We start from the raw sequence: 25,851 nt of genomic DNA on the forward strand, positions 1-25,851 counted from the left end.
TGTGAGGTGGTGCACTTTGGAAGGACAAACTCCAAGGCACAGTACAAAGTTAATGGCAGGATTCTGGGTAGTGTGGAGGAACAGAGGGATCTGGGGGTCCATATCCACAGATCCCTGAAAGTTGCCTCACAGGTGGATAGGGTAGTTAAGAAAGCTTACGGGATGTTAGCATTCATAAGCCGTGGGATCGAGTTTAAGAGCAGCTCTACAAAACTCTGGTTAGACCACACTTGGAGTACTGTGTCCAGTTCTGGTCGCCTCATTATAGGAAGGATGTGGAAGCGTTGGAAAGGATGCACAGGAGATTTATCAGGATGCTGCCTGGCTTAGAGAGTATGGATTATGAGAAGAGACTAAAGGAGCTAGGACTTTACTCTTTGGAGAGGAGGAGGATGAGAGGAGACATGATAGAGGTGTACAAAATATTAAGAGGAATGGATAGAGTGGACAGCCAGCACCTCTTTCCCAGGGCACCAATGCTCAAGACAAGAGGGCATGGCTTTAAAGTAATGGGTGGGAAGTTCAAGGGAGATATCAGAGCAAGGTTTTTCACCCAGGGAGTGGTTGGATCAAGGAATGCGCTACCTAGGGCGGTGATGGAGGCAGGTACATTGGTCAGATTCAAGAGGTTGCTGGATAAGTATATGGAGGAATTTAAAATAGAGGGATATGTGGGAGGAAGGCGTTAGATGGTCTTAGGCAAAGTTTAAAGGTTGGCACAACATTGTGTGCCAAAAGGCCTGTATTGTGCTGTACTGTTCTATGATTCTATGATAATATGATTTCTGTTTCATCTTTAACTCATACTAACTACTCTTCATTTCATTGATGCCATCAAGTAAATTACACAAATAATAACTGATGGCAGTAAGTGAATAAGAGTCTGTATGATAATTTTTGAATTTTAAATGATGCCCATAAATTAAACTAACTTTCTTATCATTTTCTTCTGAAATATTACGGTAGAGGCAATAATTTATATTACAGACTGAATGGTATTTTCATAACATTTCACGATAAAGCTGCATAGAACAAAAATATACACTTACCAACTTTTGCTGCAGCATTTTTAACATTCAACTCATTTACATTGCTGGAAAGTAATTTTGATGATACAAACTCATTCTTGAGAAAAGGTAGTACCGTGGTTGAATCTGACTCATTTTCATGCATCTCGGGACATCCACAACCTGAGTAATTAATTCCACATGGTTCATGATGATTTCTGTTGCTCAAACAGTTCTCAAGCCAATGACATAATACTCCACAGCCAAACTGGCTGGAATTCTCATTATTCAGTAAAATAATCTCCAATAATTGAAATTCCATTGCATTTTTTCCTTGGTGTTCATTCAAAACTGATTCAGAAGTCAGACAAAATTGTACAAAATCTTTATCAAACTGTAAAAATGTAAACAAATTCCTTGTTTCACACAAGTTAATAGCATCATAATCGATATAATCCAATGTGCTGCAAGTCTGATTCGGAATGTAGTGATCCAACTGAAGTACCATCAGAGAGATACGGGAGCAAATTTGTTTCTCTTTGTGAAATTTTAAGTAAATTGAATACTTTGTTGGATCTGGGTTTTCAACAGTCCAGGAACAACCAGAAAAGGCTTTAGGGAATGTGTCTTGAAGGGAGAATGATCTGTACAGAATTCCAGATATCAATGTGGAACATACGTTTTCACTGACATCAAACCCCAATGTGAGTAGAACAAGGAACAACAACACAGATAATATCAGGCGATGAGCAGTGTTCATCCTATGTCATGTGTCCTGAAATGAGAGGGAATAAATATTATTATTGATACAATTACAAGTTCCATATAACTGATGTTTTTTTTCGCATCATACATTCCATTAATGGTATTTTAGTAAGGGCAACCATGTTACGAAATAGACCAACTATCAATAATATTTTTCTTTAAAGAAAAGCAATTCTGACGAACTCCAAATATTTCACATATGAAATCTGATGTCACTTTGCATCATAAATCACTTTGTTCCGGAACAGTAGCTCCCGTAAGAAATTGCTTAAACTTTTCAAATCCAGAAGTATGAAGTAATGCAAATACATTAGTTCAGCATCATTCTCTCAACGAGCCTCAATGTAAAGATTTTTTAAAAGAGCCATTATTACCTCTGGACAGAAAGCTTGGTATCTGGAAGGATTTGCAACAATATACAAAAATGAGTCTCCTTCATCTGTATCACTTTCAGAAGTGATATCTGTCAAGCTGAGTTAGAGACACATGCTGAATTTAGACTCCACTCTGTCACCAGTGGCTGGATTCCATTCTCAGTATTACATTCACAAGTCATGAAAATAGTGATTTTGAATACATTTCCAGAAGATTAAGCTGCATGGGATCCATGGTGACTTGGCTTTTTGGATTTAGAATTGCCTTGCCCATAGAAGACAGGGTAGTGGTCAATGCGACTTATTCTGGCTGAAGCTCCGTGACTACTGGTGTTCCACAGGGATCTGTACTGGGATCTCTGCAGTTTGTGATATATGTAAATGACTTGGATGAAAACATGGATGGGTGAGTTAGTAAGTTCGCAGACGATACAAGGATTGGTGGCATTATGGATAGTGTCGAAGATTGCCAAAGGATACAGCAGGATATAGATCAGTTGCAGATATGGGCAGAGAAATGGCAGATGGAGTTTATTCTGGGCAAGTGCGAGGTGTTGCACTTTGGGAGATCAAATGTAAAGGGAGAGTACACAGTTAATGGCAAGACTCTTAACAGTGTTGATATACAGAGGGATCTTGGGGTCTAGTCCATAGACCCCTGAAGGTGGACAGGGTAGTAAAAAAGGCGTATGGCATGCTTGCCTTTATCAGTCGAAGCACTGAGTTCAAGAGTCAGGAAGTTATGTTGCAGCTTTATAAAACTCTGGCTGGGCCACATCTGGAGTATTACATTCAGTTCTGGTCTCCTCATTATAGGAAGGATGTCGAGGCTTTGGAGAGGGTGCAGAAGAGGGTTACCAGGATGCTGCCTGGATTAGAGGGCACGTGCTACACGGAGAAGTTGGACAAACTTGGGTTGTTTTCTCTGGAGCAGCAGGGGCTGAGGGGAGACCTGACAGAAGTTTATGAGTGGCATAGATAAAGTTGACAGCCGGTATCTTTTTCCCAGGGTCAAAATGTCTAATACTCAAGGGCAGGCATTTCAGGTGAGAAGGGGCAGGTTCAAAGGAGATGTGCGGGGCAGGTATTTTCCACACAGAGTGTGGTGGGCGCCTGGAATGCGCTGCCAGGGAGGCGAATACAATAGAGGCATTTAGAAGGCTCTGAGATACACACATGGATGTACAGAGAATAGACATTGTGTAGGCAGAAGGGACTAGTTTAGTTAGGTGTTTAATTACTAGTTTAATTAGTTCAGCACAACATCGTGGGCTAAAGGACCTGTTCCTATGCTGTACTGTTCTGTGTTCTATGTACTTAAATGAAAAGTAATCACTTAAGGCACTTCATAAGATTTCTGAGGAAGGCTACTATGGTATCAACACATCATGAGGCAAAGATCATCTACTTTTAATTAAAAGGGGAACATGAAAAAGTGTGAAGTAAACAAAAATGATTGAAATTATGATAATTATTGGTAATATCTTTCCAAAGCATAGAACCATAGAACACTACAGCACAGAAAAACAGGCCATTCGGCCCTTCTAGTCTGTGCCGAAACGTTATTCCGCTAGTCCCATTTACCTGCACCCAGTCCATAACCCTCCAGACCACTCCCGTCCATGTATCTATCCAATTTATTCTTAAAACTCGAGTGAGCCCACATTTACTACATCGGATGGCAGCCCGTTCCATACTCCCACCACTCTTTGAGTGAAGAAGTTCCCCCTAATGTTCCCCCTAAATCTTTCCCCTTTCACCCTAAAGCCTTTCGTACTTATCTCTCCTAATCTAGGTGGAAAGAGCCTACTCACATTAACTCTGTCTATACCCCTCATAATTTTGTAAACCTCTATCAAATCTCCCCTCATTCTTCTGCGCTCCAAGGAATAAAGTCCTAACCTGTTCAATCTTTCCCTGTAACTCAACTCCTGAAGACCTGGCAACATTCTAGTAAATCTCCTCTGCACTCTTTCAATCTTACTGATATCCTTGTTAGGTGACCAGAACTGCACACAATGCTCCAAATTTGGCCTCACCGATATCTTATACAACCTCACCATAACATCCCAACTCCTGTACTCAATACTTTGATTTATGAATGCCAGGATGCCAACAGCCTTTTTTACAACCCTGTCTACCCGTGACGCCACTTTCAGGGAATTATGTATCTGAACTCCCAGATCCCTTTGTTCCTCCGCAATCCTCAGTGCCCTACCATTTACTGTGTATGTCCTACCTTGATTTGTCCTTCCAAAATGCAACACCTCACACTTGTCTGCATTAAATTCCATCTGCCATTTTCTGGCCCATTTTTCCAGTTGGTTCAGATCCCTCTGCAAGCTTCGAAAGCCTTCCTTGCTGTCCACAATGCCTCCAATCTTAGTGTCATCAGCAAACTTGCTGATCCAATTTACCACATTATCATCTAGATCACTGATATAGACAACAAACAACAATGGCCCCAGCACAGATCCCTGAGGCACACCACTAGTCACAGGCCTCCAGTCTGAGAAACAATTGTCCACTACCACTCTCTGTCTTCTCCCACACAGCCAATTTCGAATCCAGCTAACAACCTCTCTATGGATACCTAGTGTCTGAACCTTCTGAACTAACCCCCCATGTGGGACCTTGTCAAAGGCCTTATACTAAAGTCCATGTAGACAACATCCACAGCCTTTCCTTCATCTACTTTCTTGCTAACCTCCTCGAAAAACTCTACAAGATTAGTTAAACACGATCTACCACGCACAAAGCCATGCTGACTACCCTTAATCAGCCCTTGGTTGTCCAAATACTTGTATATCCGATCTCTCAGAACACCTTCCAATAATTTACCCACTACTGATGTCAGGTTCACTGGCCTGTAATTACCTGGCTTACTTTTAGATAGTTTTTTAAACAACGGAACAACATGAGCTACCTTCCAGTCCTCTGGTACCACCCCCATGGCTAAGGACATTTTAAATATATCTGCCAGGGCCCCTGCAATTTCTACACTAGTCTCCCTCAATGTCCGAGGAAATATCTTATCTGGCCCTGGGGATTTATCTACCTTTATTCGCTGTAAGGCAGCAAGCACCTCCTCCTCTTTAATCTCTATATGTTCCATGACTCTATTGCTTGTTTCCCTTCCTTCCATATCCACTATGCCCATTTCCTGCGTAAATACTGATGCAAAAAAATTGTTTAAGACCTCCCCCATCTCCTGAGGCTCCACACATAGACGACCACTCTGATCTTCTAGGAGACCAATTTTGTCCCTTACTATCCTTTTATTCTTCATATACTTGTAGAAACCCTTCGGATTTACCTTCACATTATCTGCCAAAGCAACCTCATTTCTTCTTTTTGCCTTCCTGATTTCCTTTTTTAGTATTTTCTTACTTTTTCTATACTCTTCAAGTACCTCATTTGTACCTAGTTGCCTATACCTGCTATACACCTCTCTCTTTGTCTTAACCAGATCGCCAATATCCCTTGAAAACCAAGGTTCCCTATGCTTTTTAATTTTGCCTTTAATCCTGGCAGGAACATGCAAACTCTGTACTCTCAAAATTTCGCCTTTGAAGGCCTTTCACTTACTGAGCACATCCTTGCCAGAAAACAACTCACCCCAATCCACTCTTCCTAGATCCTTTCTCATTTCCACAAAATTGGCCTTTCTCCAATTTAGAACGTCAACTCGAGGACCAGACCTGTCCTTATCCATAAGTAACTTGAAACTAATGACATTATGGTCACTGGACCCAAAATGCTCCCCTACACATACTTCTGTCACCTGACCTGTCTGGTTCCCTAATGGGAATTCTCACTCTAATTGCATTCTCTCTCGTTTGTACCTCTTGATTTAGAAAACTTTCCTGAACACACTTGACAAATTCCAAGCCATCCAGCCCTTTCACAGTGTGGGAGTCCCAGTCAATACGTGGAAAGTTAAAATCCCCTACTATCACAACTTTCTGTTTCTTACATCTGTCTGCTATCTCATTACAGATTTGTTCCTCCAATTCCCTCTGACTATTGGGCGGTCTATAATACAACCCTATTAATGTGGCCACACCTTTCCTGTTCCTCAGCTCCACCCATATGGCCTCTGTAGACGAGCCCTCCGGGCTGTCCTGTCTCCGCACAGCTGTGATACTTTCCCTGACTAGTAATGCCACTCCTCCCCCTTTCATCCCTCCCCCTCTATCACGTCTGAAACAACGGAACCCTGGGACATTAAGCTGGCAGTCCTGCCCCTCCTGCATCACTAATAGCAATAATGTCATAATCCCACGTGCCAATCCACGCCTTAAACTCATCTGCTTTACCTACAATACTTGCATTGAAATAGATGCACCTGAGAACATTTCTATCACGTATAAACCTTTAATTTCTGTTTATACTTGCAGTCCTCACATGACCTTTTTCCTCCTCCACCTCACTATCTATTCTAACACTCTGGTTCCCCTCCCCCTGCAAATCTAGTTTAAACCCCCTGGAGCAGCACTAGCAAACCTACCCACAAGAATGTTTGTCCCCCTCCAGTTCAGGTGCAGACCGTCCCGTCGGAACAGGTCCCACCTTCCCTGGAACAAAGCCCAATTGTCTAGAAACATGAAGCCTTCCCTCCTGCACCATTTCCTTAGCCATGTATTTAGCTGCATAATCCTTCTATTTCTAGCCTCACTAGCTCGTGGCACAGGTAGCAATCCTGAGACTGCAACCTTGGAGGTCCTGTCCTTCAACTTTCCACCTAATTCTCTAAACTCTCTTTGCAGGACCTCCTCCCTTTTCCTATCCAGGTCATTGGTCCCTACATGGACCACGACATCTGGCCGCTCACCCTCCCTCCTGAGAATATTGAGAACTCGATCCAAGATATCATGGACCCTGGCACCAGGGAGGCAACAGACCATCCAGGATTCTCGATCTCTCCCACAGAACCTCCTATCTGTCCCCCTAACTATTTAGTTTGATGCAAAAGCAGCAGTTCATAATATTGAAAAATAAATAAAGGGGTCAATATATTTTTGGAGAAATAAAACATGTATTTTATGGTTATTAAGGTGCAAACTAGACAAAATTTACACAACCATCTTACAAAGGTTTTCTCCAACATTTTTGTCACCTATTCCCCATTCAAGTTACATAAACTCTATGATCTCATTTAGCACTTGAAGGCCCATATTATATCCTGCACAAACTCTTGCACACCCACCAAACATATCCTAAGTGATTTTTGTTGTCTTCCTGTCTACCAATCTATTAATTTTAAAACCAATATAATCATTATAAACATGGTTGGACAAGAACCTGCAAGGCTTTGGATTTGTGACCAATAATATATTTGAAACATAGAACATAGCACAGGAACAGGCCCCTCTGCCCACGATGTCTGTCCCGACCACGATGCCCAATTAAACTAATCTCCTCTGCTTGCACATGATCCATATCCCTCCATTCCCTTCATATTCAAGTGCCTATCTCAAAGCTTGAACACCACTACTGTACCTGCTTCCACTATAACCACGATATCTGGCTGCTCATTCCAGGCACCTACCACTCTCTGTAAACAAAAAATTGCCCCGCACGTCCCTATTAAATTTTCCCCCCTCACCTTAAAGCTATGCCCTCTAGTAGTAAACAATTTTACACTGGGAATAAAGACTCCAGCTGTCTACCCTATGTCTCTCATAATTTCATAAATTTCTATTACGTCTCCCCTCAGGCTCGATGCTCCAGAGAAAACAATTTAAGTTTGCCCAACATCTCTTTATAGCTAATACCCTCTAATCCAGGCAGAATCCTGGTAAACCTCTTCTGAACCTTCTCCAAAGCCTCCACATCCTTCCTGTAAGGGGGCAATCAGAATTCCATGCAATACTCCGTGCAGTCTAATCAAAGTTTTATACAACTGCAACGCGACTTCCTGACTTTTACACTCTTTGCCCCTGGCAAAGAAGGGAAGCATGCCATACGTCTTCTTTACTACTCTATCAACTTGCATGGTCACTTTCAGGGAGGTATGGACTTGGACCCAAGATCCCTCTGAACATCAATGCTGTTAAAGGTTCTGTCATTAACTGTGTAATTACCCCTTACGTTTGACCTGCCAAAGAGCAACACCTCACACTTGCCCAGATTAAATTCAATCTGCCATTTCTCTGCCCATAACTAACTTATCTACATATTGCTGTATCCTTTGACGACTTTCTTCACTGCCCATATATATCACAAACAACAGAGATCCCAGCAGTAGTCACTATGGAACACCACTGGTCACAGACTTCCAGCCAGAATAACACCCTTCTACCACCACCCTGTCTTCTGCAGGCAACCAATTCTGAATCCAAACTACCAATTCACCGTAAATCACATGCATCTTAATCTTCCTGATCATCCTACCATGAGGGACCTTATCAAATGCCTTACTGAAGTCCATTTAGACTACTTGCCCTACTCTCATCAATCAGCTTGGCCACTTCCTCAAAAAACTCAATCAAGTTGGTAAGACATGACATGCCCCACACAAAGCCATGCTGACTGTCCCTAATCAGGTCATGTTTTTCCAAATGGGTGTAAATCCTACCTCTAAGAATGGCACTGGAGTGGCTTCCCTACCACTGATATGAGGCTCAAAGACCTATAATTACCTGGATTGTCCCTATTTCCCTTCTTAACTGAAGCAACAACTGTCCCTAGCTAGCCCATTCTTCCATATGTGAATAAATCCTATTCCTAACAATCATCTCCAATAACTTCCCTACCACTTACATGAGGTTCACCAGCCTGTAATTTCCTGGATTATCCCTATTTCCCTTCTTAACTAAAGGAACAACACTGGCTACTCTCCAATCCTCTGGGACCTCACCTGTGGCTAGAGAGGATACAAAGATCTTCATCAAAGACCCAGCAATCTCCTCCCTTGCCTCTCTCAATAACCTGGGATAGATCCCATCAGGCTCTGGGGATTTATCCACCTTAATAGTCTTCAAGAGACCCAACACCATCTCCTTCTGGATCTCAAAATGCCCTAGCATTTTAGAATACCCCACACTGATATCACTATCCTCCATGTCCTTCTCATTAGTGAATACTGAGCATAAATTTCCTACTTTATCCTTGAGCAGCCCTTCCCTCTCCCTAATTACCCTCTTGTTTTAGCCTTGGGACTCTCTTTAATCCTACTTGCCTAGGATATTTCGTATCCCCTTTTGGCCCTCCTGATCCTTTGCTTGAGTTATTTCTGGCTTTCTTTATATTCCTCAAAGGCCCTGCCGATTTCAGCTTCCTAAACCTGACAAATGCTTCCTTTTTCTTTTTGACTAAATTTACAACCTCTCTTGTCACCCAAGATTCCCTTATTTTGCCATCTTTGTCCTTCATCCTCACTGGAATATGCCTGTCCTGAACCCTGGTCAGCTGGTCTTTAAATAACTCCCAAATGTCAGATGTGGACTTACCCAATAACAGCTGCTCCCAGTTTACTCTCCCAAGCTCCTGCCTAATAATGCTGTAATTGGCCCTGCCACAACTTAATACTGTACCCCTTGGTCCAGACTTATCCTTATTCAAAATTATCTTAAAACTTAAGGAGTTGTGTTCACTGTTTACAATTACGCTTTCCCACTGAAACATCACTGAAACCTGGCCAAGCCCATTTCCCAATTTGAAGAAGCAAGACAATCAGACCAAGATGAAATGTTAAAAGAATGCATCGGGAAGTAGGACAAGATTGGACAATTAGGGTAAAAAGTCACTTTGGAGAGAGATGTAGCAGATAGGTTTTTTAAATTACAGAGAACTAGGAGAAAATACAAGACAGGAATGGACAAGATACAATTTAATATCAAGAAGCTTGAGATACGTTTTGAGAAGAAAAATAGGAAATGGGTTTATATTCAATTGAAAAAAACATTAAAGGATGTTTATGAATGAAGAAGATGAAATACATAACAAAAATAAAAGTTAATGACACAGGCTTTGCTCTTACATATTAGCAGTAAGAAACAAAACATCCGATAATTTGGACTTCTGCATGTAAATTCAAATGCAGAAGGCATGATAGATGAAGCCATAATTGTCAATATGCTCCTTCGCTGGATTCCCCATGGATCTTACAAACATTTCCCAGTGTTTAGAAATACTCTGCCTGCTAGAACTGGTGACACCAATTTTAATGGAAATAATAGGTATGGAAAGAAAGTTTCTTTTTTTAAATTATTTCTGTTCTATGGTCTTAATTTTTTTAATTGCTATTAAGTATTTTATTCAACTCTATATTTAATTTTTTTAAATTCTTCATTTCACTTTTAACCTGGGTTAGGGCTTTGTTTGTAGTGATGCAGTTTCACAGGGGAGCTTTAATTCAGCATGTCATTCTGTTCAACAAGCTCCGTCATACTTATAGAAATGCCCCGTCTAAATTTTTACTCTGCACCCTGTGTGATACAAGTTGCTGTTCAGATTTTCCAAACTTTGCAATATAATCAATCATATCCACTCAAAACACAAGAGCTCTGCTGAAGAACTTCTTGGCTTAAGTATCAAAATAAAGATGTGAAATTAAGAAATAAAATGGCAGAAATACTCAGCAAGTCAGGCCGCATCTGTGGGAAAAGAGAGTTACCATTTCAGGTTCAAGACATCAAAATGAAGATGTGTAACATGAATTTAGTTGATATTTCCAGTTCAATGTTGCAGTCGATGTCGGATGGATTGATACAAAGCAGCAAAGCAATATAATTATTAAGCAAATTCTTGACACAAATTTCTGTAATTAAAGTAATTCCAATGTCAAAGAATGGCAGATAGGAAAAACGCCAATGCATTATTATTAGTCCAGGGAACTGTAACAGAATTAGCATATCATTAGCAGTTGGCAAGGTAAGAAGGAAGAGTGGGATGGACTGTGCAGCTACAAGCCCTTTTGTCAGTGGAGGGCAAATTTTTGGAAAATTTTCTGGGGACAGCACATATCAGCATTTAAAGAGGCACAGCTTAAAGAACAATGGAACAAAGAACAACAGCTTAAAGTCAACGGAATTTATTAAGGGAATGTCATATCTGAATAACTGGATTAGATTTTTTAAGGAGTTAAGAAGAAAATATAAGGGGAGTGTATTTGATGTAGACTGCATGGATTCTAGCAATTTGTTTCACAAACATCCACATGATAGACTGAGCAGGAAAGAATATGTCCATCTGATCCCAGGAAAAGTAGCAGGTTGGATTAAAAATTGATTCAGTTGGTCAAATAGGGGTAGAACATATACATTAAATGATAAGGCACTAAGCAATGTTGATGAACAGAGGGACCTTGGGATTCTTATGACATTAAGACCATAAAATATAGGAGCAGAATTAGGCCATTCAGCCCATCGAGTCTGTTACGCCATTCAATCATGACTGATTTTTCTCTTGCTGCCTCCTCCCTGTAACCTTTAACCCCCTTACCAAACAAGAACCTGTCAATCTCTGCCAAAATACACCCAATGACTTGGCCTCCACAGCCCTCTGTGGCAATCAATTCCACAGATTCACCACATTCTGGCTTAAGAAATTCCTCCTCATCTCAGTTCTAAAGGCATGTCCCTTTATTCTGAGGCTGTGCCCTCGGATCCTAGACCCATTCATGGAATCATCTTCTCCACATCTACTCTATCCAGGTCTTTCAGTATTCAGTAGATTTCAATGAGATCCCCCCCTCATCCTTCTGAACTAGATCGAGTACAGGTCCAGAGCCATCCAACTCTCCTCATGCATTAAGCCTTTCATTCCCAGGATCATTCTTGTGAACTTTCTCTGGACCCTCTTCAAGTCCATAGTTCCCTGAAAATGGCAATATTGTGGCGACTCACCGTCTAGTCGGGCGAACCGGCTCGGCAGTCGGGTCGCGCGGCGTCGGAGCGACGAGGCCCAAGATGGCAGCGGGCCTCGTCTTTCCGAGCGACGGGGAGAACCCGCGCGTGGGAAAGTCCTGATGACGTAGGACTTACGTCATTGCCGGTTTTTTTGGGCGGGAGTTTTTCTCCCTTAAAGGGCCCGCACAAGGCGGGAAAATAAACCAGTTCTGTTTGGCAATCCTCCGAGTAGAGTCTTGTTTTATTCCGCGGTAGCAACCGCTACAATATGGGTAGATAGGGTGGTGAAGACGGCATATGGCATACTTGCCTTCATAGTCGGGCACAGAGTTTAAAAGCTGGGATGTCATGTTGCACTTCTTACACAGCACTTGGAGTATTATGTGCAGTTCTGGTTGCCATACTATAGGTAGGATGTGGTTGTGCTCAAGAGGGTTCAGAGGAGATTCACCAGGATGTTGCCTGGATTGAAGGATTAGATAGACTGGTTTTATCTTCCCTGGAGTCAAGGAGCCTGAGGGGTGACCTGACATAAGTATGTTAAATTATAAAAGGCATAGACAGGGTTGATAGCCAGAATCTTTCTTCTCATGGTAGGTGTATCAAAAACAAGAGGCCATAGGTTTAAGGTAAGAGATAAGAATTTTAAAGGGGATTTAATGGGGAAAAATTTAGCACAGTGTTGATATCTGGAACTCGATACCAGAGGAGGTGATGGAGTCAGATACAATACCACATTTAAGAGAGATTTAGAGAGGAACTTTAAGGAGGCAAGGCATAGAAGGAATCGGACCCTAATGCGGGCAAATGGGATTGGTGCAGATGGACAAGATAGTTGGCATGGACACAGTGGACTGAAGCACCCATTTCTGTGTTGTACAATTCTATGTCTATTTGAAAACAAGGGCTAATTACTTAAAGTAGTTTAATGATTGGTGTGCTGTATGCAGTGAGGTTCCGCACAGTTCAGCAGTATGTCCCTAGCATCTTGTGTTATTTAGTACGATTTTGATATAAATATACGGTCCCTGAAACTGAAGGCAATAAGGCAACATAGTTTACAATGAGGAAAAAAGTTGTAGACTGCAGAAAAATACCAATGGATTAGTTAAATGGACACAAAAGTGGTAAAGAGAATTTAATTCAGAGAACAGTGAAGTAGCACACTCGGGGAAGGCAAAGAAAGAGAATGTATGATAAATGGCAAGATACTAAGTGTAGGAATCTTGACGTGCATGTCCTCAGATCTCTGAACATAGCTGGACAGTTAGATAAGAAGGCCCATGAGCTACTTGTTTTTACGTTGGCAAAGGAATGGAATACAAGAACAAAAAGGTCAAGCTGGAACTGTAAAAAGTAGGAGTAATTTCATAGTCACAGTACTACAGGAAAGGCATGGTAGCAACAGAGAGGACTCAAAGGATATTTACTAAGAGTTGCTAGAGAATTTTAGTTATGGTGAAAGAGCAACCAGGTTGTTTGCATTGGAATAAAGGATAATGATGGGAGATTTAAATCCTGGCCAGGATGAACAGTAAGTAGTTATTTCCTTTGCAGAAAAGTCCATAATCAAGAGACATAAATATAAGTTAATTAGTACAACATCTGCAAGGGATTTGAAACATTTTCTCACTCGAAGATTGGGTGCCTGGATCTCACCAACTGTGGAGGCAGAAACAGTACCTACCTTAGAAAAGCACCTTGATGAGTACTTCAATAGCCTTAACGTACATGGCTACAGACTGAAAAGTAGGATCGACAGGTCTTTTTTTGGCTGGCATGGGATCTAAGGGCCAGATGACTTCCATTCTGTGATATATATTTATACGATTTTATACTTAAATATGCAGTAAAATATTATGGGGCTAATAGTCAGGAGGGGGCAAACAGCGCAGCACTGTGCTACAGTAATTAGTGTTGCTGCCTCATAATGCTATGAACCCAGGTTCAATCACCACCTCTGGTGCTCTCTGTATGAAGTTTGCATAATCTCTCCATGGCCACAGGGTTTTCTCTAGATACTCTAGTTTCCTCCCACATCACAAATAAGTGCTGGGTATTGTAAATTGGCTATTGTAAATTACCTCTTAGTATAATTGAATGGTAAAAATAATCAAAGCAAAGTTGATGGGCATGTGTGAGAAAGAACAAGGTCCAAGCGCACGGGAAAATAAGAAGGGGAAAGGCACAAATGGATTTCTTCCCATCAAGCTGTATCATTATATGTACAAGGGAAGATCAGGAACCAAAGCCATGATCAAGAGTAGACATGTTTGATCAACCTCACTGAATAAGTAACGAAAAGGATGTATCATTGTTAATAGTGGTTATAATACATCTGCATCACTAAAACGCCTCATAAGTAGACAAAGTAACAGACTCCTACTTCAGGTCAGATTCAGATGACAAACTGGCTACATAACTAAATAAATTTAGGGTTAATTGCTCAGATTAGAAAACATTAGGAAATCATATTCCACAAGAATTGCTGATGGAAATACTGGCTTTGACTTTTTACCTAATGACTGAGATCTGGAAACTGAAAATACAATTTCAAAAGTTGCATATGAGTCACATCTGTAGAAAGAATGTACGTAACGGTGCCAGGTGACTGTTTGTTGCTCTAGAAATTGACAAAAAAGTGTAATATCCCAACCCTCCAAGAGAGAAGCAAGGGTCTGTAAATGTACAATGAGGACAGAGTGGAAGAGATACAATTTTGCTGAAACATAACAATGTTTTTTTCTTCTTAGACCTCTGTGGTTTTTGATTATTCACAAGGCAATAATATTTACAATACAGGAATAAGCAAGGCTTCATGTCTAGGTTGCACATAGAGGCTTCAGAAACGCTAATGGTCAGAAGCTCTTGGGTTGAAAACCATCCGAAAGACTACTTTGAGACACAAGAAACTGCAGATGCTAGAAATCTGCAACAACACAAAAAGGAGCTGGAGGAACTCACTTTTCAGTCCAGATGTAGGGTCTCGACCCGAAACATTGACTGTCCATTTCCCTCCATAGATGCTACCTGACCCGCTGAGTTCCTCCAGCTTCTTTGTGAGAAAGACTATTTCACCTGACTAAATAAACCAAGAGGCTTCAATTGGAAATCTCACTATCTGTCTGGAGGACCTGTTTGCTTAATGTCAATATGCAGTATGCTGATCTTAACAATGGATGCACAGTTGCAAAAGTTTTTAAGTTTTTATTTTCCCACCTAAAACGTAATCCTATTGGAAATATAAAATCCCAATGAAACTATTTTCCCTTCTCAAATTCCATGATCAGTGTTCATTGTAACTACTGAAACTACATTTGACTCTCTGGAATGCAATTCAAAATCATGATTTTCCAACAATGGTACTTAAGGGCTGATACACATATGTAACAGGAGTAGGGGAGGAAACTGAAGCCCTGATTGCTGAGACAAGAAAGAGCAATATTAAACTTAGTGTTAGACAAAGTGGAAGCTGCAATTTTAGCTGTTAGCAGCTCGCCAGTTTTTAACCTTTGAAGTAAGCCTTCCCAACCATGAGTACATGCAACATTAACACAGTTTTTCTCTTGCTATTCATGCTGTCTGATCTCCTGGGTATTTCTATTGTTCTCTCCTGTTTAAATTTGCAGCAATTCTCTGTTGTACACCATGTTCCTTTGTTTTTCCCCCTCTGTCTCTCTAACTCTCTAACACGAAAGTCGGGGATGTTGTGAAACAAGTCCACAATGGACGCCATCTCCCTAGCCCTACACTCATCCCTGGAGCATCTGGACAGTAAAGACATCTACATTAGACCATTGTTTATTGACTGCAGCTCCACCTTCAATACTATAATTCCAAGCAAACTCATCATCAAACCCTGAGACTCGGGACTCAACACCTCACTTTGTAACTGGATCCTTGACTTTCCGACTAACAGACCGCAATCAGTGAGAATAGGCAGCAACACCTCCAGCACGATTATTCTCAACACCGGTGCACCACAAGGCTGCGTCCTCAGCCCTCTACTCTACCCCGTATATACCCATAACTGCGTGGCCAGATTCTGTTCTAACTCCATCTACAAATTTGCAGAAGATACCACCGTAGTAGGCCGTATCTCAAATAACTATGAGTTGGAGTAGAGGAAGGAGATAGAGAGCTTAATAACATGGTGTCATAACAACAACCTTTCCATCAATGTCAGCAAAACAAAAGAGCTGGTCAGTGACTTCAGGAAAGGGGGTGGTGTATATGCACTTGTCTATATCAATGGTGCTGAGGTCGAGAGGGTTGAGAGCTTCAAGTTCCTTGGAGTGAACATCACCAATAGCCTGTCCTGGTTCAACCACGTAGACACCATGGCCAAGAAAGCTTACCGGAACCTCTACTTCCTCAGGAGGTTAAAGAAATTTGGCGTGTCCCCGCAGACACTCACCAACTTTTATCAATGCACCATAGAAAGCATCCTATCTGGATGCATCACAGCTTGGTATGGCAATTGCTCTGCCCAGGACTGCAAGAAACTGCAGAGAGTTGTGGACACAGCCCATCCCATCACGGAAACCAGCCTCCCCTCCATGGACTCTGTCTATACCTCTCGCTGCCTTGGTGAAGCAGCCAGTATAATCAAAGACCCTACTCACCCGGGTTATTCTCTCTTCTCCCCTCTCCCATCAGGCATAAGATACAGGAACCTGAGGGCACGTACCACCAGGCTCAAGGACAGCTTCTATCCCACTGTCATAAGACTATTGATTCATCGTTCCCTTATATGATGAGATGGACTGTTGACCTCACAATCTATCTTGTTATGACCTTGCAGCTTACTGTCTACCTGCAATGCACTTCCCTGTAGCTGTGACACTTTATTCTGTTACTGTTTTTACTCTGTACTTCCTCAATGCACTGTGTAATGAATTGATCTGTATGAACAGTATGCAAGACAAGTTTTTCACTGTACCTCGGTACAAGTGACAATAATAAACCAATACCAAGTGCTTTGAGAGGTTGGTTATGATAAGAATCAACTCCCGTCTCAGAGATGACCTGGATCCGCTCCAATTTGCCTATTGCCACAACAGGTCAACAGCAGATGTGATTTCTCTGGCTCTCCACTCTGCTCTGGACCATCTGGACAATAGGAACCCATACATCAGGCTGCTGTTTATCCACGACAGCTCAGCGTTCAACACAATCTTCCCATCCATACTCATCATCAAGTTTCTGTACAAGACCTGGGCCTCTGTACCTCCCTCTGGATACTTGACTTCCTCATTGGCAGACCTCAATCAGTGAGGATTGGTAACAACATCTCCTCCTCACTGACCATCAACACAGGTGCACCTCAAAGCTGCGTGCTTAGCACCCTACTCTGCTCTCTATACTCACATCACTGTGTGGCTAAGCACAGCTTCAATGTCATCTATAAATTTGCCAACAACATCATTGTGATGCAAGTGGTAATGAGTCAGCTTACCAGAGAAGATAGGACACCTGGTTGAGTGATGCTGCAACAACAACTTCTCGCTCAACATCAGTAAAACTGAAGAGCTGATTGTTGACTTCATGAAGAAGATAAGCAAACATGCACCAGTCCATATCAGGGGATCGGCGGTCGAGAGAGTCAACAGCTTTAAATTCCTGGGCATTAACATAATCGGATGACCTGTCCTAGACCCAGCACATAGGTGCAATCACAATGAAGGCGTGCCAGCATCTTTCCTGTCTAAGGAGGTTAAGGAGGTTCGGTTTGTCACTGAACACTCTGATGAACTTCTGAAGACTGTTGAAAGTGCCTTGACTGGTTGCATAATGCAACCAGTCAAGGTACTTTCAACAGTTCTTGGGCATACAGCAATTTGTATGCGCAAGAACTTAAGAAGCTGCAGAGAGTAGTGGATACAGTCCAATACATCACAGGCTCACCATCATCAGTACCCTCCCCATCATCGGTAATACCTAGAGAAGGTGCTTCCTCGAGAAGGCAACACCCATCATCAAAGATCCCCACTATCCGGTCCATGCCGTCTTCTCGCAGCTACCATCGGGCAGGAGGTACAGAAGCCTGAGGTCCCACACCACCAGGTTCAGGAACAGCTACTTCCCTTCAGCCATTTGGTTCTTGAACCAACCGGCACAACCCTAATCACTACAATTTAGCAACACAATTACCACTTTGATTACTTTGCACTCAAATTGACATTTTTTTTTGTTCTAATTGTGTTCTTTCTTGTAAAAATTGTGTAAAATGTGTGTTTAATTGTTTTTCTTGTGAATGCTGCTATCTGCATGTGATGCTGCTGCAGGTGAGTTTTCCATTGCATCTGTGCATACATGTACTTGTGCATAGGACAATAAACTCAACCTTGACTTTGATCAGAATCAGGTTTATTATCACTGACTTATATGTCATGAAATTTGTTGGCTTTGCAGCAGCAGTACAGTACAAAGATATAAAATAACGATAAATTACAAAAATAAGTAACTGTAGCGGCCCGGACCTGCAAGACTCGAACCGCCATCGGCGGCCGCAGGCACATGCGCGGGAGCGCGATGCAGACTAACCGCAGGGCGGGCCTTCCAGCGGAGACCACACGTCACGTCCACCAGAGAAGCTCTCGATTACTTTGGTGAGCGCGCGCGCTTTGTTTCGGTCAGTAAAGTGTGCTCCAGTCCAGCCTCCGTGTTTCTGCGTTTTCTTTGCCACGCGCCGCATACGGCTACATTTGGTGACCCCGACACTCCCAGACGGCATCTGGAACCCGCGACATGAATCCCAACGACTCGCACAACACAGTCTCGTTTAAGCTCCCGACTTTCTGGGCCGCTCAGCCCCATGTTTGGTTCGAGCAGGCTAAGGCCCAGTTCAGCATCAAAGGCATTACAGCCGACACCACGGGGTACTACTACGTGGTCAGCGTGCTCGACCAGGACATGGCAGCGTGGATCATCGACTTCCTGCACCATCCGCTTATGGCAGACAAGTACATTAAAATCAAGGTACTCCTCCTCCGCATTTTCGGGCTTTCCAGCCACGAACGAGCCGCGCGGCTCCTGTGCATGGACGGCCTGGGCGACCGCAAGCCATCCGAGCTGATGGACGACATGCTGGCGCTCATGGATGGCCATAAACCCTGCCTCCTTTTCGAGCAGCTGTTCCTTGAGCCAGAGGACATTCGCCTCCTCCTCGAGGGTGAAGGTTTCAGCGACCCGCACAGCCTCACAGCCAGGGTGGACATTTTGTGGCAGAGTAAGCAGCGGGCAGCGGCTTCCATCTGCCTAACCATGACTGCGCAGCCTAAGGCCAAGAACCCACAACCGAAACCACCGAGACCCACGGGGGACAAAGACGAGGGTTCAGACCAATGGTGTTTTTACCATCAGAGGTGGGGGTCAAACACGCACCATGCCATCCACCGTTTGCCTTCCCGGGAAACGACGGGGTCGGCCGTCACTAGTGGCTTCGACGGCTGGCCGTCGTGACAGCCTCCTGTTCCTCGGGACTGACACTCTGGGTGACGTTTCCTGGTGGACACCGGGGCCAAGATCAGCGTCCTTCCCCCCTCAAACATGGACACCCGTACCGCAGCCCCAGGCCCCGACCTCACCACCGCAAACGGCACCACCATCTGGACGTACGGCTCACGTACCATCCCGCTGCGTTTCGGCCCCAGCTGTTTTACCTGCACCTTCATGGTAGCAGCGGTGTCGCGGCCACTACTGGGGCAGATTTCCTATGGGCCAACCACCTTCTGGTCGACCTGAAAGGCCGGCATTTGGTCCACGCCGAGACTTTCCAAACCTTCCAGCTCGGGGAAGCCCAGTTCCCGGCCCTTCACCTGGACTCCATCACGCTCTCGGGTGATGAGTTCGCCAGGGTGCTGGCAGATTTCCCCTCCATCGTCACCCCACAGTTCTCCACTACCGCCCCCAAGCATGGCATACAGCACCACATTCCCACGCAAGGACCACCGCTGCACGCCCGGGCCCCTAGGCTGCCACCTAACAAGCTCCGCCTCGCCAAGGAGGAGTTCCGGAAAATGGAGGAGATGGGATCATCCGCCGCTCGGACAGTCCTTGGGCATCGCCGCTGCACTTGGTGCCCAAGTCCGCAGGAGGTTGGAGGCCCTGTGGGGACTACAGGAGACTTAACGACGCCACAACCGCCGACAAATACCCGGTGTCTCACAACCAGGACTTCACGGCCAACCTCCACAGGGCGACCATCTTTTCAAAAATCGACCTGGTCCGAGGTTATCATCAGATCCCCGTGCACCCCGACGATGTGCCCAAGACAGCCCTTATCACCCCTTTCGGGCTGTTTGAATTCCTAAGGATGCCCTTCGGCCTCAAGAACACCGCTCAGACTTTCCAGAGGCTAATGGACTCAGTTGGGCGAGGCCTGGATTTCATCTTCATCTACCTAGTGGCCAGCAAGTCACACAAGGAGCATGTAGCACATTTACGCCAGCTCTGCCAGCACCTGAGCAACCACGGACTGGCAATCAACCCCGCGAAGTGCCAGTTCGGGCTGCCGGGAATCGACTTCTCGGGCCACAGGGTCAACCAGCCTGTGGCCGCCCCTCTGCCGGACAAGGTTCAGGCCGTCCGCCAGTTTCCCAAACCCAGCACAGTCAAGGGCCTGCAAGAGTTTGTGGGGACGGTGAACTTCTACCACCGGTTCGTGCCGGCGGCGGCGCACATCATGAGACCCCTGTTCGGTCTGATGGCCAGCAAGGCCAAGGAGGTGGAATGGGACGCGGAGTCCACAGAAGCCTTCGAGCAGACCAAAGGGGCGTTGGCGAAGGTGGCCCTCCTAGTACACCCGAGAGTCAATGTACCCACGGTGCTCACAGTGGACGCTTCCAACACGGCGGTCGGCAGAGTCCTGGAGCAGCTCGTCGGGGGCCAGTGGCAACTGCTCGCCTTTTTCAGCTGACACCTGTGACCGCCGGAGGTGAAGTACAGCGCTTTCAACAGGGAGCTGCTAGCACTCTACCTAGCCATCTGGCACTTCTGGTATTTCCTCGAAGGAAGGGATCTCACCCCGTATACGGACCACAAGCCCCTCACCTTCGCCCTCGCAAAGGTATCGGACCCATGGTCGGCTCGGCAGCAGAGGCACCTCTCGTTTACCTCGGAGTTTACAACCGACATCCGCCACATCGTGGGGAAGAACAACGTGGTCGCCGACACACTGTCTCGTCCTCACATCCACTCAGTGACCACCTCAGCCCCAGGGGTCGACTACACGGCGCTGGCGCAGGCACAACAAGCGGACACCGAGATCCCGGCCTATCGCACCGCTGTTTCGGGACTCCAGCTGGAGGACGTCCCTGTCGGCCCTACAGCGGTTCGGCTCCTGTGTGACATGTCGACTGGCAGACCTCGGCCCATGGTACCAACAGCAGGGAGGCGGCGGGTGTTCGACACGTTACACGGCCTGGCCCACCAGTCCATCCGGGCGTCCATCAAATTGGTCTCAGACAAATTTGTCTGGCATGGTCTGCGCAAGCAGGTCGGACACTGGGCCAGGACCTGCGTACACTGCCAGACCGCCAAAGTCCAGCGGCACGTGAAGGCTCCCCTCCAACAGTTCCAACCGACGCTCAGCAGGTTTCGGCACATCCACGTGGACATCGTCAGCCCCCTGCCCATCCCCCGGGGCACCAGGTATATCTTCACCGTGGTCGACAGGTTCACCAGATGGCCGGAGGCCGTGCCACTAGCGGACACATCCACGGAGTCCTGCGTCAGGACGCTCATCACAAACTGGATCGCCAGGTTCGAAGACTTCCAGCGGACATCACCTCCGACAGAGGGGCACAGTTCACATCAGGGTGACACCCAGTTACACCACACCACGGTGTACCACCCACAGGCCAACGGTTTGCTCGAGCGTTTCGACGGGCACCTCAAGTCAGCCCTGATGGTGCGCCTCAGAGGGCCCAACTGGGCAGATGAACTTCCCTGGGTTCTACTGGGCATCCGGACGGCCCCCAAGGAGGACCCGGGCACCTCCTCGGCAGAGTTGGTTTACGGCACCCCCCTGATGGTCCGGGGCGAGTTCGTGCCGGAGGCCCAAGGTCCAGCAGGGACGCCGACGGAAGTGCTGACGACGCTGTGGGACAAGGTGGGGAGCCTGGCACCAGTTCCAACCTCCAGACATGGCACTACACCGTCTTTTGTTCCTAGGGATCTCAGGGACTGTGAGTATGTTTTCATTCGCAGGGGCATGTACAAGTCCCCTCTGCAGAGGCCGTACGAAGGACCCTTCAAGGTGATCCGGCACAACGGTTCTACATGTGTCGTGGAGGTGGGGGGCCACGAGGAGACCTTCACAGTAGACCGCCTCAAACCGGTGCATTTGGACATCAGACAGCCCGTGCAGGTGCCCTCACCGCGCCGACAGGGCAGGCCACCCAAGGGGGACACACAGACTGGGGATCCCACGCCCCCGATGGGCAATCCTTGTGTGGGGGGGGGTGGAGGTGTAGCGGCCCGGACCCGCAGGACTCGAACCGCCATCGGCAGCCGCATGCGTGGGAGCGCGACGCAGACTAACCACAGGGCGGGCCTTCTGGCGGGGACCGCACGTCACGTCCGCCGGAGAGGGTCTCGGTTACTTCAGCGAGCGCGCACGCTTTGTTTGATTCAGTGAAGTGTGCTCCAGTTCAGCCTCCGTGTTTCCGCGTTTTCTTTTCTGCCACGCGCCGCGAACGGCTACATAACCAAAGTTTTATACTGCTGCAACATGACTTCCCAACATTTATACTCAATGTCCTGACCAATGAAGGTAAGCATGCTATATGCCTTCTCTACCACCCCATCTATTTGTGTTGTTCCTTTCAGGGAGTAGCTATGGACTTACACCCCAAGATCACTCTGTAGAACAATGATCCGAAGGCTCCTGCTATTTACTGAATACTTTCCTCTTGTAAAGGCCAGATGAAAGCCTGTTGACCTAAAATATTAACCCTGTTTCTCTCTCCAAAGATGTTCCTTGACCTGCTGAGTATTTTCAACAATTTCTTTTTTTTATTCTAAAAGACCAGAGCCTAAGTCTAGGGCAGAGGAGTTTAGAATTAGAGGGCACAGGTTTATGGTGAGACAGGAGAAATTTAAAGAATGTCTGAGGTGTAAGTTTTTCACACAGAGAGTGGACAATATCTGCAACAAGCTGACAGAGGAGATAGTGGAGACAGACACAATTATAACATTTAACAGGGATTTGGACAAGTACTTGAATAGGAAAGGCTTGGAGAGATACAGGCCTAATGTGGACAGATGGGATTAAGGTAGATAGGCATCACGATCAGCATGGACAAGATGGGCCAATAGGGCCCATTTCTATGCTGTACACTTCTATAATTCTACAGTTCAAAGGTGTCCAGGTTTCTCTCTGGCCTGATTAATACGTGTAATGATCTATCTTGAAGAAGTTATCAATTTCTATTTTGCTTTCGGAGTAGCTATCCATTTCATCTTTCACCTGCTGTTGTACCTATCCAATGGAAATAAGGGTGGGGATATGAGAATCAATTTACAAAATTCCATTATGAAACAATCACTGCAATCGATATACAAAAGCAAATCTGTAAATATCTTATTTTCTTCAAACAGAAAAATGCGCTACATAAATGTACAATAATAGTTTGGAATGTAGTGACCTTAATGATAAACTGTAGGACCTAAAAATTACAAAATGAAAAAAAAAGTCACCAAAATGGTGTTGCTGGAGGACATGAAAATCAAAAAAATTGCAGATGCTAGAAATCTAAGTGAAAGTAAAAAAATGATGAAAATACTCAGCAGGTTAGGCAGTATCTATGGGAAGAGAAACAAAGTTAATGAAAGGAAATGGCTACCTTTCCATTCCTGGACTGAACACCATGGTAGCAGAGCTGTCTTGACAAGTAGAGAATCACAACAACAAGCCCCCTCAAAAAATATTGGAGCTTTCAAAGCTCTTCTGGACCTCAAAATGCTACATTAAATCAGCATTCTACTAGGAGCTCTAATAATTCTGTGTATGGACTACAAGTAATCAAGTTCCCATGTTGTGCATTACAAAATACACATTGTCTAAGTGTCCAGAGACATTTTGTCTACTGGCTCCAAAATGGCAGAGGTAATGGAGGAAGTCAGATGAGCCATGGATCAGAGAAAGAGCAATAAGGCATACTGCAGCATCAGAGGGTTGGGAGACTAGATGTCAGGTATAGGCAATTTTCAAATCCCTCAGGTGATACTGGGGGTTGGGGGTACCAGTACGGCAGTCGGAATCTGCGATTTGATTGAGGAGTGAGGGGCTGAAAGAAGTTAGATGATCGGGTTTCAGTTAACATTCATTCTTGAGCAGAAACCATGTTTCACTAATGCAAAAGAATTTTCAGGCTATTACCCACAAGATATTAAGGGAGATTGATTCATCACTGAATCAGATCAGAATCCATCATTGCCTTCTGCAACAGACTCCTAAATAAGGGCACAGGTAAGCTTTGTCTCTTAAGGAAGACCTTGAGTTTGCCTACACCCTCCAGTTGGGGCATGCTTTCCTCACTGCATTTCAGTGTTACAGTAGCAAAGTCACACATGCATTGCATGCCATTTGATATCACTGCTGCTGCTCAATATCATTTGTATGTTGACACAATATGCATATTGTAGCAGACAGAGAGATGTCAAGTGTCCCAACAGGCTCTGGGAGGAGCTAACTCTGCTAACCAGAGAGAAATGCTGGAAACCACAGAACAAAGAAACACAGTGAAGGAATGTCACATGTTTGTCCCTGGTAATTACCAATGTCAGAACATAGTTGAGACAGCTTTACAACCCTGTGAATTATCCCATAATCCCAGAGAAGAGAACAAGCCAATAAGGATGTCTTGGGAACTGATGTCTTGTGAAAGGGACGGTCTCATAAATTGCAAAAGCACAAACAGATAACCTTGTAATTAAATAAAAATGATGGTTGAGATAATTGTGGAATGGTACTAGCAGGAACTTCAAAGGAGTTAGAGAAACATTTACTTGTATGGATAAGGACTGGATATATTGTTGTACAATAGGCAATAAAGAACAAAGCAATGTCACTAAAATATGTGAGGAAATGTATAAAATTATGCCTTACAAGATAAGTTGCAGCAATAACTCTGGACACCAACAATTGCAGAACAATTCTCATATCCCCAGAGAAGTATTAAGAATAAGGGTGATGAACTCAGAGCATGGATCAGTACGTGAAATTACGACACTGTGGCCATTGGAGACTTGGCTGTCGCAAGGGCAGGATTAGCTGCTGGATATTCCGGGGTTTAGATGTTTCAAGAGGGATAGGGAAAAAGGTAAAGCTTGGGGGGGAGGGGGGAGTGGCATTGGTAATTAGGGACAGTGTCACAGCTGCAGAAAGGGAGGACATCATGGACGGATCATCTACTGAGTCAGTGTGGGTGGAAGTCAGAAACAGGAAGGGAGCAATCACTCCATTGGGAGTATTCTATAACACCCCTCCCCCACCCCCCAATAGCCACCAGGACACTGAGGAGCAGCTAAATCGGCAGATTTGGGAAAGGTGCAAAAATAACAGGGTTGTTGTCATTGGAGACTTCAACTTCGCTAATATTGATTGGTGCCTCCTCAGTGCAAACAGTTTAGATGGGGCTGAATTTGTTACGTGTATCCAAGAAGGATTCCTCACACACAGAATGTAGACAGGCTGAATAGAGGAAAGGCCATACTGGATCTAGTAGTAGGCAATGAACCTAGTCAGATGACAGACCTCTCAGTGGGCGAGCATTTTGGAGACAGTGACCACAATTCCCTGACCTTTCGGATAGCCATGGACAGGGATAGGAGCAGACAACATGG

General features: G+C 44.8%; 1 protein-coding gene across 4 annotated transcripts in view; it reads right to left on the reverse strand.

The window, feature by feature from the left end:
* Nucleotides 1-25,851, reverse strand: part of adgrb2 (adhesion G protein-coupled receptor B2) — an 898,475-nt gene that overhangs the window by 803,591 nt on the left and 69,033 nt on the right. For all 4 annotated transcript variants that reach the window (XM_052036166.1, XM_052036168.1, XM_052036167.1 and 1 more), the window contains exon 2: nucleotides 1,050-1,782. In XM_052036166.1, the coding sequence (XP_051892126.1) occupies nucleotides 1,050-1,767 (718 nt within the window). In that variant the 5' untranslated portion in view covers nucleotides 1,768-1,782. The remainder of the gene's footprint in view (nucleotides 1-1,049; nucleotides 1,783-25,851) is intronic.

This window comes from Pristis pectinata, chromosome 22, assembly GCF_009764475.1.
Source record: "Pristis pectinata isolate sPriPec2 chromosome 22, sPriPec2.1.pri, whole genome shotgun sequence".
In the NCBI taxonomy this organism is placed as follows: Eukaryota; Metazoa; Chordata; class Chondrichthyes; order Rhinopristiformes; family Pristidae; genus Pristis; species Pristis pectinata.